At 53.2% G+C, this 15,185-nt stretch overlaps 1 protein-coding gene and 5 non-coding genes across 6 annotated transcripts in view; 2 read left to right on the top strand and 4 right to left on the bottom strand.

The window, feature by feature from the left end:
• Positions 1–8,678, bottom strand: part of cntrl (centriolin) — a 31,802-nt gene extending 23,124 nt beyond the window's left edge. The window contains exons 1-8 of the mRNA XM_072386841.1: positions 8,498–8,678; positions 6,228–6,356; positions 6,046–6,134; positions 4,667–4,789; positions 4,361–4,516; positions 3,983–4,141; positions 3,774–3,904; positions 1–107 (exon numbers count right to left, since the gene is read on the bottom strand). The exon at positions 1–107 is cut by the window's left edge and continues 134 nt beyond it. Coding sequence (XP_072242942.1) covers positions 1–107; positions 3,774–3,904; positions 3,983–4,141; positions 4,361–4,516; positions 4,667–4,789; positions 6,046–6,134; positions 6,228–6,356; positions 8,498–8,576 — 973 coding nt within the window. The 5' untranslated portion in view covers positions 8,577–8,678. The remainder of the gene's footprint in view (positions 108–3,773; positions 3,905–3,982; positions 4,142–4,360; positions 4,517–4,666; positions 4,790–6,045; positions 6,135–6,227; positions 6,357–8,497) is intronic.
• On the bottom strand, positions 478–550 carry trnaa-agc (transfer RNA alanine (anticodon AGC)). The gene has a single exon. It is a non-coding gene; the product is annotated as a tRNA-Ala (tRNA).
• trnaa-agc (transfer RNA alanine (anticodon AGC)) lies at positions 6,943–7,015 on the bottom strand. Its single transcript has one exon. It is a non-coding gene; the product is annotated as a tRNA-Ala (tRNA).
• trnaa-agc (transfer RNA alanine (anticodon AGC)) lies at positions 7,683–7,755 on the bottom strand. The gene has a single exon. It is a non-coding gene; the product is annotated as a tRNA-Ala (tRNA).
• A 1,242-nt stretch (positions 8,679–9,920) lies between the features above and the next one.
• On the top strand, positions 9,921–9,993 carry trnaa-agc (transfer RNA alanine (anticodon AGC)). The gene has a single exon. It is a non-coding gene; the product is annotated as a tRNA-Ala (tRNA).
• Positions 9,994–12,358: 2,365 nt separating this feature from the next.
• On the top strand, positions 12,359–12,431 carry trnaa-agc (transfer RNA alanine (anticodon AGC)). The gene has a single exon. It is a non-coding gene; the product is annotated as a tRNA-Ala (tRNA).
• Positions 12,432–15,185: the final 2,754 nt, after the last annotated feature.

Here is a 15,185-nt window from a genome sequence, read left to right as displayed (position 1 = left end):
TCTGCTGGAGCTGCTGCCTGCTGGTTCTGTTCTGCTGGACGGTTCTGTGGAGCCGCTCCAGACTCCTGGACAGGAGGTCATCGGGACAGAAGCTCTGCAGGGAAACTCTGAAGGAACAAGGAGACATTTTAATGAATTACGACCATTTTAAACTGCTCCAACATCTGCTGACATCTGGATTTTAATGTTTAATTCAGCAGCTTCAGACTTTTCTGTCACGTAGTCACAGCGTTTCTCCTGTGTGTCGGCAGCTGTTGTTGATCTGATTCCAGGAAACAAATAATAAATAAATAAATAAACTCTGTCCGCAGAGCTCTGATTAACCAGCTGAGCTCGACAGCACCTCAGACAACGGTCTGCAGGAGGTTTCTGAGAGGTCAGAGATCATGTGACCTCAGGAAATCCTTACAGCCTCAGATTCTTCCTCTCAGCCCAGTTCTCAGATTACAGACGGAGCAGAAAGGCTCAAAAGCCTCCTGGAGAATGCGGGCATCGATCCCGCTACCTCTCACATGCTAAGCGAGCGCTCTACCATCTGAGCTAATTCCCCTCATGCTGCTCCTCTTCCTCTTCCTCTTCCTCCTTAGCTTCAAAGCTAACAGGAAGTGCTGCTCTTCCTCCTGTTGCTCTTCCTCCTGCTGCTCTTCCTCCTCCTGCTGCTCTTCCTCCTCCTGCTGCTCGTCTTCCTCCTGCTGCTGTTCCTCCTCCTGCTCTTCCTCCTGCTGCTCTTCCTCCTGCTACTCCTCTTCCTCCTGCTGCTCTTCCTCCTGCTGCTCTTCCTCTTGCTGCTCTTCCTCCTCCTGCTGCTCCTCTTCCTCCTGCTGCTCTTCCTCTTGCTGCTCTTCCTCCTCCTGCTGCTCGTCTTCCTCCTGCTGCTCTTCCTCTTGCTGCTCTTCCTCCTCCTGCTGCTCGTCTTCCTCCTGCTGCTCTTCCTCCTCCTGCTGCTCGTCTTCCTCCTGCTGCTGTTCCTCCTCCTGCTCTTTCTCCTCCTGCTGCTCGTCTTCCTCCTGCTGCTCTTCCTCCTCCTGCTGCTCGTCTTCCCCTGCTGCTGTTCCTCCTGCTGCTCTTCCTCCTGCTGCTCTTCCTCCTGCTGCTCTTCCTCCTGTTGCTCTTCCTCCTCCTGCTGTTCTTCCTCCTGCTGCTCTTCCTCCTGTTGCTCTTCCTCCTCCTGCTGTTCTTCCTCCTGCTGCTGTTCCTCCTCCTGCTGTTCCTCCTCCTGCTCTTCCTCCTCCTGCTCTTCCCCTGCTGCTGTTCCTCCTGCTGCTCTTCCTCCTCCTGCTGTTCTTCCTCCTGCTGTTCTTCCTCCTGCTGCTCTTCCTCCTGCTGCTGTTCCTCCTGCTGCTCTTCCTCCTGCTGCTGTTCCTCCTGCTGCTCTTCCTCCTCCTGCTCTTCCCCTGCTGTTCTTCCTCCTGCTGCTCTTCCTCCTCCTGCTGTTCTTCCTCCTGCTGTTCTTCCTCCTGCTGCTCTTCCTCCTGCTGCTGTTCCTCCTGCTGCTCTTCCTCCTGCTGCTGTTCCTCCTGCTGCTCTTCCTCCTCCTGCTGTTCCTCCTGCTGCTCTTCCTCCTGCTGCTCTTCCTCCTGCTGCTCTTCCTCCTGCTGTTCTTCCTCCTGCTGTTCTTCCTCCTGCTGCTCTTCCTCCTGCTGCTCTTCCTCCTGCTGTTCTTCCTCCTGCTGCTCTTCCTCCTGCTGCTCTTCCTCCCCCTGCTCCTCCCCTGCTGCTGTTCCTCCTGCTGCTGTTCCTCCTGCTGCTCTTCCTCTTGCTGCTCTTCTTCCTCCTGCTGCTGTTCCTCCTGCTGTTCCTCCTCCTCCTGCTCTTCCTCCTCCTGCTGCTCTTCCTCCTGCTGCTCTTCCTCCTCCTGCTCTTCCTCCTCCTGCTCTTCCCCTGCTGCTGTTCCTCCTGCTGTTCTTCCTCCTGCTACTCTTCCTCCTGCTGCTCTTCCTCCTGCTGCTCTTCCTCCTGCTGCTCTTCCTCCTCCTGCTGCTCATCTTCCTCCTGCTGCTGTTCCTCCTGCAGTTCTTCCTCTTGCTGCTCTTCCTCCTGCTGCTCTTCCTCCTCCTGCTGCTCATCTTCCTCCTGCTGCTCTTCCTCCTCCTGCTGCTCGTCTTCCTCCTCCTGCTGTTCCTCCTGCTGCTGTTCCTCCTGCTGCTCTTCCTCCTGCTGTTCCTCCTCCTGCTGTTCTTCCTCCTGCTGCTCTTCCTCCTGCTGCTCTTCCTCCTGCTGCTCTTCCTCCTGCAGTTCTTCCTCCTGCTGCTCTTCCTCCTGCTGCTCTTCCTCCTCCTGCTGCTCATCTTCCTCCTGCTGCTGTTCCTCCTGCTGCTCTTCCTCCTGCTGCTGTTCCTCCTGCAGTTCTTCCTCCTGCTGCTCTTCCTCCTGCTGCTCTTCCTCCTCCTGCTGCTCATCTTCCTCCTGCTGCTGTTCCTCCTGCTGCTCTTCCTCCTGCTGTTCCTCCTCCTGCTGCTCTTCCTCCTGCTCCTCTTCCTCCTGCTGCTCTTCCTCCTGCTGCTCTTCCTCCTGCTCTTCTTCCTCCTGCTGCTCTGGGATATTATCTCTTATCTGGGATATTATCTCAAATCTGGGATATTATCTCATATCTGGGATATTATCTCACATCTGGGATATTATCTCTTATCTGGGATATTATCTCATATCTGGGATATTATCTCTTATCTGGGATATTATCTCACATCTGGGATATTATCTCACATCTGGGATATTATCTCATATCTGGGATATTATCTCTTATCTGGGATATTATCTCACATCTGGGATATTATCTCATATCTGGGATATTATCTCATATCTGGGATATTATCTCTTATCTGGGATATTATCTCACATCTGGGATATTATGTCATATCTGGGATATTATCTCTTATCTGGAATATTATCTCATATCTGGGATATTATCTCTTATCTGGGATATTATCTCTTATCTGGGATATTATCTCACATCTGGGATATTATCTCATATCTGGGATATTATCTCACATCTGGGATATTATCTCATATCTGGGATATTATCTCTTATCTGGGATATTATCTCTTATCTGGGATATTATCTCTTATCTGGGATATTATCTCACATCTGGGATATCATCTCACATCTGGGATATTATCTCATATCTGGGATATTATCTCATATCTGGGATATTATCTCTTATCTGGGATATTATCTCATATCTGGGATATTATCTCTTATCTGGGATATTATCTCAAATCTGGGATATTATCTCTTATCTGGGATATTATCTCTTATCTGGGATATTATCTCTTATCTGGGATATTATCTCATATCTGGGATATTATCTCAAATCTGGGATATTATCTCATATCTGGGATATTATCTCATATCTGGAATATTATCTCTTATCTGGGATATTATCTCATATCTGGGATATTATCTCTTATCTGGGATATTATCTCTTATCTGGGATATTATCTCATATCTGGGATATTATCTCTTATCTGGGATATTATCTCTTATCTGGGATATTATCTCATATCTGGGATATTATCTCTTATCTGGGATATTATCTCATATCTGGGATATTATCTCTTATCTGGGATATTATCTCTTATCTGGGATATTATCTCTTATCTGGGATATTATCTCTTATCTGCTACATCGCTGAGTTTGTCCTGAAGAAGCTTCACATGATGAGAAAAACGGTCCTTTTAGAACCAGAGGAGCAAAACCTGGCCCATAAAGATGGATCAGAACCCCAGCTGACTCCGCTCTGGTGGGGAAACCAGAATGAAAACAGTTCTGGTACCTGACCCGGTCCTCGTCGGGCTCCTCCTGAGGTTCTGATAAGGCAGCTGTAAACTGGTCCAGCTGAATCCTGGTCTGGTCCCGTTGGTCCTGGAGTGTCTGAAGAACCTGCTGAAGAGCCGAGTTCTCCTGCTGCAGACATGTTTATGTTATCATGAGTAACTTCATGTTCTGGTTAACACAGAAACTGACCCGTGTTTAGGTTCTGACCTGCAGCCGGGACTCTCTGACCCGTCTGTCGTGGTTCTGTCCGTCTGCAGCCGCCTGCAGAGTGTCGTCAGAGCAGCTCCTGGAACTCCAGGACCTTCCAGGGGGCAGGATGGAGCCTGGAAACATGGAGGACGTGGAGCCTCTGAGGTGCAGCCTCCTCTGTGGAGCCATGTTGGATGTTCAGAACATTTCAGACCTTCTGACAAACAGAGATGGGCTGTGGATTCATTCAGGAACGTTTATCTGAACCTTCTGGGTGTTTTCCAGGAACTTTGCTTCTTAACTGTGAGATTTCTTTGTTTTTCTCTTTCCCTGATGACTGAATCTGATTCAGATCCTCTGATTTACTCCTGGAGTGTAAGCAGTAAACGCTGCTACCTGTCTCTGCGGCACCTGGTGGGTTAGCTCCTCCCTCAGCTGCAGAAGCTCCGCCTCCAGCTCCGCCTGCTGCCTGCTGCTCTCCACCTGTCCGTCTCTCAGAGCCTGAGCCTCCACCCTCAGCAGCGACAGCTCCACCTGCTGGAGGCTCATGTCCTGAACACAGTCAGACAGACACACCTGTGGGCGGGGACACACCTGTGGGCGGGGACACACCTGTGGGCGGGGACACACCTGTGGGCGGGGACACACCTGTGGGCGGGGACACGCCTGTGATTGGTTCACATCTGTGGCAAACACACTGACCTCTGTGAGACTCTGGGCTGTGTCCTCCAGCTGCCTGCATTGTCTCTGAGCATCCTCCAGGTGGCGCTGCAGACGCTGGTTTTCAGCCTGCACACAGTCGATCTGCTGCTGAGAGCGATGAGCCTGAAACACACACATATCCAGCTTATCCTGACTGTGGGGCATCCTAAACCGAACCATAATCTCCATCTAACCCTAAAAATAAATTCCAACACAACACCTCAGCTAACGCTAACAGCTTAGCTAATGAAGATGACGTACACCAGCTTCTAAGGAGTTACTGCTGTTCCTTTCTGAAAGATGAACATTATTGTTCCCACATTACTTTGTTAGCTGAAGCTAACGCTAACAGCTTAGCTAATGAAGATGACGTCCTCTCCTCACTCTCGGTGTGCTAACGTTACATTATCGGCATGTTTCTGATAAAGATGGAGGTCTCCAGGTACAACTGTTTAATGAGGTTAATAAATCCAAAATGTTTAAACGCAGTAATTAACGGTTCACATGCATTACTACGAGTTACGCTGTGCACATCTCCGGCTTGGTCCATTACTGTTTATGAGAAAGCATTGTTTGCTAGCATCTGCTGCTAACTTACAGCTAGCTGCTAACTTACAGCTAACTGCTAACTCACAGCTAACTGCTAACTCACAGCTAACTGCTAACTCACAGCTAACAGCTAACTTACAGCTAACTGCTAACTCACAGCTAACTGCTAACTCACAGCTAACTGCTAACTTACAGCTAACTGCTAACCTGTTTCCCTCTAGGATCAACAGAGTAACTATCTGTATCTATAGAGCTGGAGTGTTTCTGACTGGAGGAACAGCTTCATTAGCTTCATTAGCTTCATTATGTCTGTGTTGCTGCATTAGTAGCTGCTGACCTCCCAAAAAGGATGGAGTTGAGCTCCCGCTGAGTCTCCACCCTGAAAACAAGGCTGTTAACAGTTAAACAGGGCTGAGACAGAGAGCCGCTGTGCTTAAACCAACAGATGTTTTAACCAAAGTCTGTCTCAAACATCTCAATACGACCTGAGAAAATTGAGTCAAATTGATAAAAAAAAAGCTCAGAATGTGTCATCTTGAAGGTTTCAGGCTGGAGAACAGTCTGTTTTAAACTGACCTCTGACCTCTTCTGAGCACAGAGAGGGAATCCTGGCTTTTCTGGAAGTTTTTTCAACCTGACACAAACATGAATGTTTTATTTGTTACAATAATTCAAACAGCAAAGAAGAAGCTTCTGAACAGTTATTGTGTCGCCCACAGAATAACCAATGAGGTGAGTGTAATCAGACCGTGACACTGAAAGGCAGGATGCGTCCCGTTTGAACACAGGACGGCTCTGACTAACACCTGGATACGTCAGACCGTTTGTACCTGCTGTCTGAGTCCTCTGAGATTCTCCTGAAGTCCGGAGATCACTCCCTCCAAGTCCCTCTGAAGAGCCTCGTTAGCCAGAATCTGACCTGGGGGGGGAGAAGAGTACAACTGCTCAGTCCAACAGCCAATCAGAGGGCTGCTCTGTGAGCTGCTCTCTGATTGGTCAGCTTTCGCCTCACCGTCCGTCAGCTGCTGCTCCAGCTCTTTGATCTCCTGTGTCTCCATGGCGATGCGTGACAGCAGGTCGTCGAGGCGAGCCTCCAGCTCGCTCTGCTTCCTGCTCATGGTGGTCAGCAGCAGCTGGACAGCTGCAGGGTCACATGGGAGGGAGACATCGGCCAATCAGAGTTCTGCGTGGTTTACCTGCTGGTTCTGCTTAGTCAGAGCACCTGGATAATGTCATGACAGATTTCTGATGTTGCATTCAGGACAAATGGGAACTTCCAAAAAAGTTCAGCCATGAGACAGATTTCCCTGTCAGCAACTTAGGCCTTATGTTTACCTTACCTTAGGTTTATCCGACCAAACTTCCACAGCTGGGTCAAAAGGTGGTTCAATGAGTCTTTACTGTGTTTTAATCTTAATAATAACTTTATTCATACAGAACCTTTAAAAACAGAGTTTACAAAGAGAACTGTGAGCCAACTGTGGCAAAAACAATAATTATTCAGTGTTTCCTTCCTGCTCTGTGAGCAGAACTCTGCTTCCAGCCACACTGAGCTGCAGTCCTGCTTCTTCCCATCAAACTGCTGATCCAGATAGACTCAGACAACGGTCTGCAGGTTTCTGAGAGGTCAGAGATCATGTGACCTTAAGAAGTCCTTACAGCCTCAGATTCTTCCTCTCAGCCCAGTTCTCAGATTACAGACGGAGCAGAAAGGCTTAAAAGCCTCCTGGAGAATGCGGGCATTGATCCCGCTACCTCTCACATGCTAAGCGAGCGCTCTACCATCTGAGCTAATTCCCCTCCTGCTGCTCCTCCTCCTGCTGCTCCTCTTCCTCCTGCTGCTCTTCCTCCTGCTCTTCTTCCTCCTGCTGCTCCTCTTCCTCCTGCTGCTCTTCTTCCTCCTGCTGCTGCTCTTCCTCCTGCTGCTCTCTCATCATCTGGACCTTCAGCTGATCCATCTACTGTTGGCCCAAGCCTCATCAGAAATGGTCTCCATGGAAGGGTGGCTGTCAAGAAGCCATTCTTGATTCAGGAAGCGTTTGGCCGTTAGCTCAGAGCTAACAGGAAGTGTTTGGCCGTTAGCTTCAAAGCTAACAGGAAGTGTTTGGCCGTTAGCTCAGAGCTAAAAGGAAGTGTTTGGCCGTTAGTTCATAGGTAACAGGAAGTGTTTGGCCGTTAGCTTCACAGCTAACAGGAAGTGTTCAGCCGTTAGCTCACAGCTAACAGGAAGCGTTTGGCCGTTAGCTGTGAAGCTAACAGGAAGTGTTTGGCATCTCAAACCAGCTGAGCTCGACAGAACCTCAGACAACAGTCTGCAGGAGGTTTCTGAAAGCTTTTTAGTGACATAAATACTGTTTCAGTGAGAGGTCAGAGATCATGTGACCTCAGGAAGTCCTTACAGCCTCAGATTCTTCCTCTCAGCCCAGTTCTCAGATTACAGATGGAGCAGAAAGGCTTAAAAGCCTCCTGGAGAATGCGGGCATTGATCCCGCTACCTCTCACATGCTAAGCGAGCGCTCTACCATCTGAGCTAATTCCCCTCCTGCTGCTCTTCCTCCTGCTGGTCTCTCATCATCTGGACCTTCAGCTGATCCATCTACTGTTGGCCCAAGCCTCATCAGAAATGGTCTCCATGGAAGGGTGGCTGTCAAGAAGCCGTTCTTAAGGAAGGGAAACAGGGAGAAAAGGCTGAGCTGTGCCAAATGACACAAGAAGTGGACTGAAAATCAGTGGCAACAGGTCTTATGGAGGGATGAATCCTCCCCAGAGCCCGGACCTCAACATTATTGAAGCAGTGTGGGATCATCTGACAGAGAACGGAACAAAAGGCAGCCCACATCCAAAGAAGAGCTTTGGGATGTCCTTCAAGAAGCCTGGAGAACTATTCCTGAAGACTCCTTAAAGAAATGACAGAAAGCTGGTCTCAGAGGGTTCAGGCTGTGTTGGAGAATAAAGGAGCTCAGACCAGAGATTCACTTTAAAGCTGCTGAGAACTGAGAAAAACTCTGTTTCTGCCTCAGATTCTGGGTTTATGTTCATGTTTGATCATGTTTCAGTGAATCTCTGCAGCTGCTTCCTGTTTTTATGGGAATGAATAAAGAAATGAGGCTGATCGGAACTTCTGGACAGATTAAAACTCATACAATAGAAAGAGTAAAACATCTGTATGAAAGCAGTGGATAGATGATGCAGCTCAGAACAGTTCAGATTCACATAAGAGGTGAGAAATCCTTAAAATACTTTCACTGAGATAACGGCTCAGAGGAGGAGGGCCGGACTGACCTTCTTGGTGTCTCCGTGCCGTTGGACAGTCCTGTATGAATAAATGTTTTCCAGCTTCTCTTCCTCTGCAGTGCATCATGGGAAAGCAGCTCAGTGGATCCTCCCCAGAGTGCTGGGTAACATCCTCCCCCTCACCATCTTCCCCTGAGTTACAAAGTTCTCTTTGAATCAACACAGGAAATCTGCCTCTCAGCCAATCAGAAAGAGAGCTGCTGAGGGGGAGTCCACCAAGCGCCCCCCCCCCCCCCCCCCCCCCCCCCCGCCCGTCTGAGAAGGCTTAGGGCTTCTTAAAGAGACAGCAACCTGTTTCTGCCAAAGCAGGAGGAGGAAGAGCAGGAGGAGGATCAGCAGGAGGAGGAAGAGCAGGAAGAGGATCAGCAGGAGGAGGAAGAGCAGGAGAAACAGCAGCAGGAGGAGGAAGAGCAGGAGAAACAGCAGCAGGAGGAGGAAGAGCAGGAGGGGAAGAGCAGCAGGAGGAAGAGCAGCAGGAGGAAGAGCAGGAGGAGGAAGAGCAGGAGGAGGAAGAGCAGGAGGAGGAAGAGCAGGAGGAGGAACAGCAGCAGGAGGAAGAGCAGCAGGAGGAAGAGCAGGGGGAGGAAGAGCAGGAGGAGGAACAGCAGCAGGAGGAAGAGCAGGGGGAGGAAGAGCAGGAGGAGGAACAGCAGCAGGAGGAAGAGCAGGGGGAGGAAGAGCAGGAGGAGGAAGAGCAGGAGGAGGAACAGCAGCAGGAGGAAGAGCAGGGGGAGGAAGAGCAGGAGGAGGAAGAGCAGCAGGAGGAAGAGCAGGGGGAGGAAGAGCAGGAGGAGGAACAGCAGCAGGGGAAGAGCTGGAGGAGGAAGAGCAGGAGGAGGAAGAGCAGGAGGAGGAACAGCAGCAGGAGGAGGAACAGCAGCAGGAGGAGGAACAGCAGCAGGGGAAGAGCAGGGGGAGGAAGAGCAGGAGGAGGAAGAGCAGGAGGAGGAACAGCAGCAGGAGGAAGAGCAGGGGGAGGAAGAGCAGGGGGAGGAAGAGCAGGAGGAGGAAGAGCAGGAGGAGGAACAGCAGCAGGGGAAGAGCTGGAGGAGGAAGAGCAGCAGAAGGAACAGCAGCAGGAGGAAGAGGAGCAGGAGGAAGAGCAGGGGGAGGAAGAGGAGGAGGAGGAACAGCAGCAGGAGGAACAGCAGCAGGAGGAAGAGCAGGAGGAGGAACAGCAGCAGGGGAAGAGCAGGGGGAGGAAGAGTAGGAGGAGGAAGAGCAGGAGGAGGAACAGCAGCAGGAGGAAGAGCAGGAGGAGGAAGAGCAGGAGGGGAAGAGCAGGAGGAGGAAGAGCAGGAGGAGGAAGAGCAGGAGGAGGAACAGCAGGAGGAGGAAGAGCAGGGGAAGAGCAGGAGGAGGAACAGCAGCAGGAGGAAGAGCCGCAGGAGCAGGAGGAAGAGCAGCAGGAGGGGAATTAGCTCAGATGGTAGAGCGCTCGCTTAGCATGTGAGAGGTAGCGGGATCGATGCCCGCATTCTCCAGGAGGCTTTTGAGCCTTTCTGCTCCGTCTGTAATCTGAGAACTGGGCTGAGAGGAAGAATCTGAGGCTGTAAGGAGAAACTCTGACAGCAGAGAAAACTAAACACTGTTTTAGCTCCACTGGAGGTTCCTTTGGCTTCAGAACCTTCAGCTCAGCAGGTTTCCAGAACCCTGAGTTCTGATCCAAATGGCTGCTTTTCAGCTCAGGTGACCAACTCCTCCACAGATTACATGATGGGAACATGTGACTGAGTTCTGATGTTTTACTGTCCGAGCACCAGGAGGTGAAGCTGTGAAGGTGTGGACTCACCTGTGCGTGGGGCTCCGCCTCCACCTGCTGCTCTCTTTGATTGGTCAGCAGGAGGAACAGCAGCAGGAGGAAGAGCAGCAGGAGGAACAGCAGCAGGAGGAACAGCAGCAGGAGGAGGAAGAGCAGCAGGAGGAGGAAGAGCAGCAGGAGGAACAGCAGCAGGAGAAAGAGCAGCAGCAGGGGAAGAGCAGCAGGAGGAAGAGCAGGAGGAGGAAGAGCAGGAGGAGGAAGAGCAGGAGGGGAAGAGCAGGAGGAGGAAGAGCAGGAGGAGGAGGAAGAGCAGGAAGAACAGCAGTAGGGGAAGAGCAGCAGGAGGAAGAGCAGGAGGAGGAAGAGCAGGAGGAGGAACAGCAGGAGGAGGAACAGCAGGAGGAGGAAGAGCAGCAGGGGAAGAGCAGGAGGAGGAAGAGCAGGAGGAGGAACAGCAGAAGGAGGAACAGCAGCAGGAGGAGGAGGAAGAGCAGGAAGAACAGCAGCAGGGGAAGAGCAGCAGGAGGAACAGCAGCAGGGGAAGAGCAGGGGGAGGAAGAGCAGGAGGAGGAACAGCAGCAGGAGGAACAGCAGCAGGAGGAAGAGCAGCAGCAGGAGGAACAGCAGCAGGAGGAAGAGCAGGAGGAGGAAGAGCAGCAGGAGGAGGAACAGCAGCAGGAGGAACAGCAGCAGGAGGAAGAGCAGCATGAGGAACGGCAGCAGGGGAAGAGCAGGGGGAGGAAGAGCAGGAGGAGGAGGAACAGCAGCAGGAGGAACAGCAGGAGGAGGAACAGCAGCAGGAGGAACAGCAGCAGGGGGAGGAAGAGCAGGAGGAGGAAGAGCAGCAGCAGGAGGAAGAGCAGCAGCAGGAGGAACAGCAGCAGGAGGAGGAACAGCAGCAGGAGGAACAGAAGGAGGAGGAAGAGCAGCAGGATGAAGAGCAGTAGGAGGAACAGCAGCAGGAGGAAGAGCTGCAGGAGGAGGAAGAGCAGCAGGAGGAGGAAGAGCAGGAGGAGGAAGAGCAGCAGGAGGAACAGCAGCAGGGGAAGAGCAGGAGGAGGAACAGCAGCAGGAGGAAGAGCAGGAGGAGGATGAGCAGGAGGAGGAACAGCAGCAGGAGGAACAGCAGCAGGAGGAGGAACAGCAGCAGGAGGAAGAGCAGCAGGAGGAACAGCAGCAGGAGGAAGAGGAGCAGGAGGAAGAGCAGCAGGAGGAACAGCAGCAGGGGAAGAGCAGGGGGAGGAAGAGCAGGTGGAGGAACAGCAGCAGGAGGAACAGCAGCAGGAGGAAGAGCAGCAGCAGGAGGAACAGCAGGAGGAGGAACAGCAGGAGGAGGAAGAGCAGCAGGAGGAAGAGCAGGAGGGGAAGAGCAGGGGGAGGAAGAGCAGCAGGAGGAGGAACAGCAGCAGGAGGAACAGAAGGAGGAGGAAGAGCAGCAGGATGAAGAGCAGTAGGAGGAACAGCAGCAGGAGGAAGAGCTGCAGGAGGAGGAAGAGCAGCAGGAGGAGGAAGAGCAGGAGGAAGAGCAGGAGGAGGAAGAGCAGCAGGAGGAACAGCAGCAGGGGAAGAGCAGGAGGAGGAACAGCAGCAGGAGGAAGAGCAGCAGGAGGAGGAACAGCAGCAGGAGGAACAGCAGCAGGAGGAGGAACAGCAGCAGGAGGAAGAGCAGCAGGAGGAACAGCAGCAGGAGGAGGAAGAGCAGGAGGAGGAAGAGCAGGAGGAGGAAGAGCAGCAGGAGGAACAGCAGCAGGAGGAGGAAGAGCAGGAGGAGGAAGAGCAGGAGGAGGAAGAGCAGGAGGAGGAAGAGCAGCAGGAGGAACAGCAGGGGGAGGAAGAGCAGGAAGAGGAACAGCAGCAGGAGGAAGAGCAGGAGGAGGAAGAGGAGGAGAAAGAGCAGGAGGAGGAAGAGCAGCAGGAGGAAGAGCAGGAGGAGGAACAGCAGCAGGGGAAGAGCAGGAGGAGGAAGAGCAGCAGGAGGAAGAGCAGCAGGAGGAACAGCAGCAGGAGGAGGAAGAGGAGCAGGAGGAAGAGCAGCAGGAGGAGGAACAGCAGCAGGAGGAAGAGGAGCAGTAGGAACAGCAGCAGGAGGGGAATTAGCTCAGATGGTAGAGCGCTCGCTTAGCATGTGAGAGGTAGCGGGATCGATGCCCGCATTCTCCAGGAGGCTTTTAAGCCTTTCTGCTCCGTCTGTAATCTGAGAACTGGGCTGAGAGGAAGAATCTGAGGCTGTAAGGAGAAACTCTGACAGCAGAGAAAACTAAACACTGTTTTAGTTCCACTGGAGGTTCCTTTGGCTTCAGAACCTTCAGCTCAGCAGGTTTCCAGAACCCTGAGTTCTGATCCAAATGGCTGCTTTTCAGCTCAGGTGACCAACTCCTCCACAGATTACATGATGGGAACATGTGACTGAGTTCTGATGTTTTACTGTCCGAGCACCAGGAGGTGAAGCTGTGGAGGTGTGGACTCACCTGTGCGTGGGGCTCCGCCTCCACCTGCTGCTCTCTTTGATTGGTCAGCAGGAGGAACAGCAGCAGGAGGAAGAGCAGCAGGAGGAACAGCAGCAGGAAGAACAGCAGCAGGGGAAGGGCAGCAGGAGGAAGAGCAGGAGGAGGAACAGCAGAAGGAAGAACAGCAGCAGGAGGAGGAAGAGCAGCAGGAGGAAGAGCAGGAAGAACAGCAGCAGGAGGAAGAGCAGCAGGAGGAGGAAGAGCAGCAGGAGGAGGAAGAGCAGGAAGAACAGCAGCAGGAGGAAGAGCAGCAGGAGGAAGAGCAGGAGGAGGAACAGCAGCAGGAGGAGGAAGAGCAGGAAGAACAGCAGCAGGGGAAGAGCATTAGGAGGAGGAAGAGCAACAGGAGGAACAGCAGCAGGAGGAACAGCAGCAGGAGGAAGAGCAGGAAGAACAGCAGCAGGAGGAACAGCAGCAGGAGGAACAGCAGCAGGAGGAAGAGCAGGAAGAACAGCAGCAGGAGGAACAGCAGCAGGAGGAGGAAGAGCAGCAGGAGGAAGAGCAGCAGGAGGAGGAAGAGCAGCAGGAGGAGGAAGAGCAGGAAGAACAGCAGCAGGAGGAACAGCAGCAGGAGGAACAGCAGGAAGAACAGCAGCAGGAGGAACAGCAGCAGGAGGAGGAAGAGCAGCAGGAGGAAGAGCAGCAGGAGGAGGAACAGCAGCAGGAGGAGGAAGAGCAGGAAGAACAGCAGCAGGAGGAAGAGCAGCAGGAGGAGGAAGAGCAGCAGGAGGAGGAAGAGCAGGAAGAACAGCAGCAGGAGGAAGAGCAGCAGGAGGAAGAGCAGGACGAGGAACAGCAGCAGGAGGAGGAAGAGCAGGAAGAACAGCAGCAGGGGAAGAGCATTAGGAGGAGGAAGAGCAACAGGAGGAACAGCAGCAGGAGGAAGAGCAGGAGGAGGAAGAGCAGCAGGAGGAAGAGCAGCAGGAGGAAGAGCAGCAGGAGGAAGGGCAGCAGGAGGAGGAACAGCAGGAGGAAGAGCAGGAGGAGGAAGAGCAGCAGGAGGAAGAGCAGCAGAAGGAGGAGCAGCAGGAGGAAGAGCAGGAGGAGGAAGAGCAGCAGGAGGAAGAGCAGCAGGAGGAAGGGCAGCAGGAGGAGGAGCAGCAGGAGGAAGAGCAGGAGGAGGAAGAGCAGCAGGAGGAAGAGCAGCAGGAGGAAGGGCAGCAGGAGGAACAGCAGCAGGAGGAAGAGCAGCAGCAGGAGGAACAGCAGCAGGAGGAACAGCAGCAGGAGGAGGAAGAGCAGGAAGAACAGCAGCAGGGGAAGAGCAGCAGGAGGAAGAGCAGCAGGAGGAAGAGCAGCAGGAGGAAGAGCAGCAGGAGGAAGAGCAGCAGGAGGAGGAAGAGCAGGAGGAGAAAGAGCAGCAGGAGGAACAGCAGCAGGAGGAGGATGAGCAGGAGGAGGAACAGCAGCAGGGGAAGAGCAGGAGGAGGAAGAGCAGCAGGAGGAAGAGCAGCAGGAGGAACAGCAGCAGGAGGAGGAAGAGCAGGAGGAGGAAGAGCAGGAGGAGGAAGAGCAGGAGGAGAAAGAGCAGCAGGAGGAACAGCAGCAGGGGAAGAGCAGGGGGAGGAAGAGCAGGAGGAGGAGGAACAGCAGCAGGAGGAACAGCAGGAGGAGGAACAGCAGGAGGAGGAAGAGCAGGAGGAGGAACAGCAGCAGGGGAAGAGCAGGAGGAGAAAGAGCAGCAGGAGGAACAGCAGCAGGAGGAAGAGGAGCAGGAGGAAGAGCAGCAGGAGGAACAGCAGCAGGGGAAGAGCAGGGGGAGGAAGAGCAGGTGGAGGAACAGCAGGAGGAGGAAGAGCAGCAGCAGGAGGAAGAGCAGCAGCAGGAGGAACAGCAGCAGGAGGAGGAACAGCAGCAGGAGGAACAGAAGGAGGAGGAAGAGCAGCAGGATGAAGAGCAGCAGGGGAAGAGCAGGGGGAGGAAGAGCAGGTGGAGGAACAGCAGCAGGAGGAACAGCAGCAGGAGGAAGAGCAGCAGCAGGAGGAACAGCAGGAGGAGGAACAGCAGGAGGAGGAAGAGCAGCAGGAGGAAGAGCAGGGGGAGGAAGAGCAGTAGGAGGAACAGCAGCAGGAGGAGGAACAGCAGCAGGAGGAACAGAAGGAGGAGGAAGAGCAGCAGGATGAAGAGCAGTAGGAGGAACAGCAGCAGGAGGAAGAGCTGCAGGAGGAGGAAGAGCAGCAGGAGGAGGAAGAGCAGGAGGAAGAGCAGGAGGAGGAAGAGCAGCAGGAGGAACAGCAGCAGGGGAAGAGCAGGAGGAGGAACAGCAGCAGGAGGAAGAGCAGGAGGAGGATGAGCAGGAGGAGGAACAGCAGCAGGAGGAACAGCAGCAGGAGGAGGAACAGCAGCAGGAGGAAGAGCAGCAGGAGGAACAGCAGCAGGAGGAGGAAGAGCAGGAGGAGGAAGAGCA

Source organism: Leuresthes tenuis, unplaced genomic scaffold (assembly GCF_036924035.1).
Source record: "Leuresthes tenuis unplaced genomic scaffold, fLeuTen1.0.hap1 SCAF_6, whole genome shotgun sequence".
Lineage (NCBI taxonomy): Eukaryota > Metazoa > Chordata > Actinopteri > Atheriniformes > Atherinopsidae > Leuresthes > Leuresthes tenuis.
The sequence above is the reverse complement of the archived record's forward strand: the minus strand, read 5'-3'. Positions and strand labels throughout refer to the sequence as shown.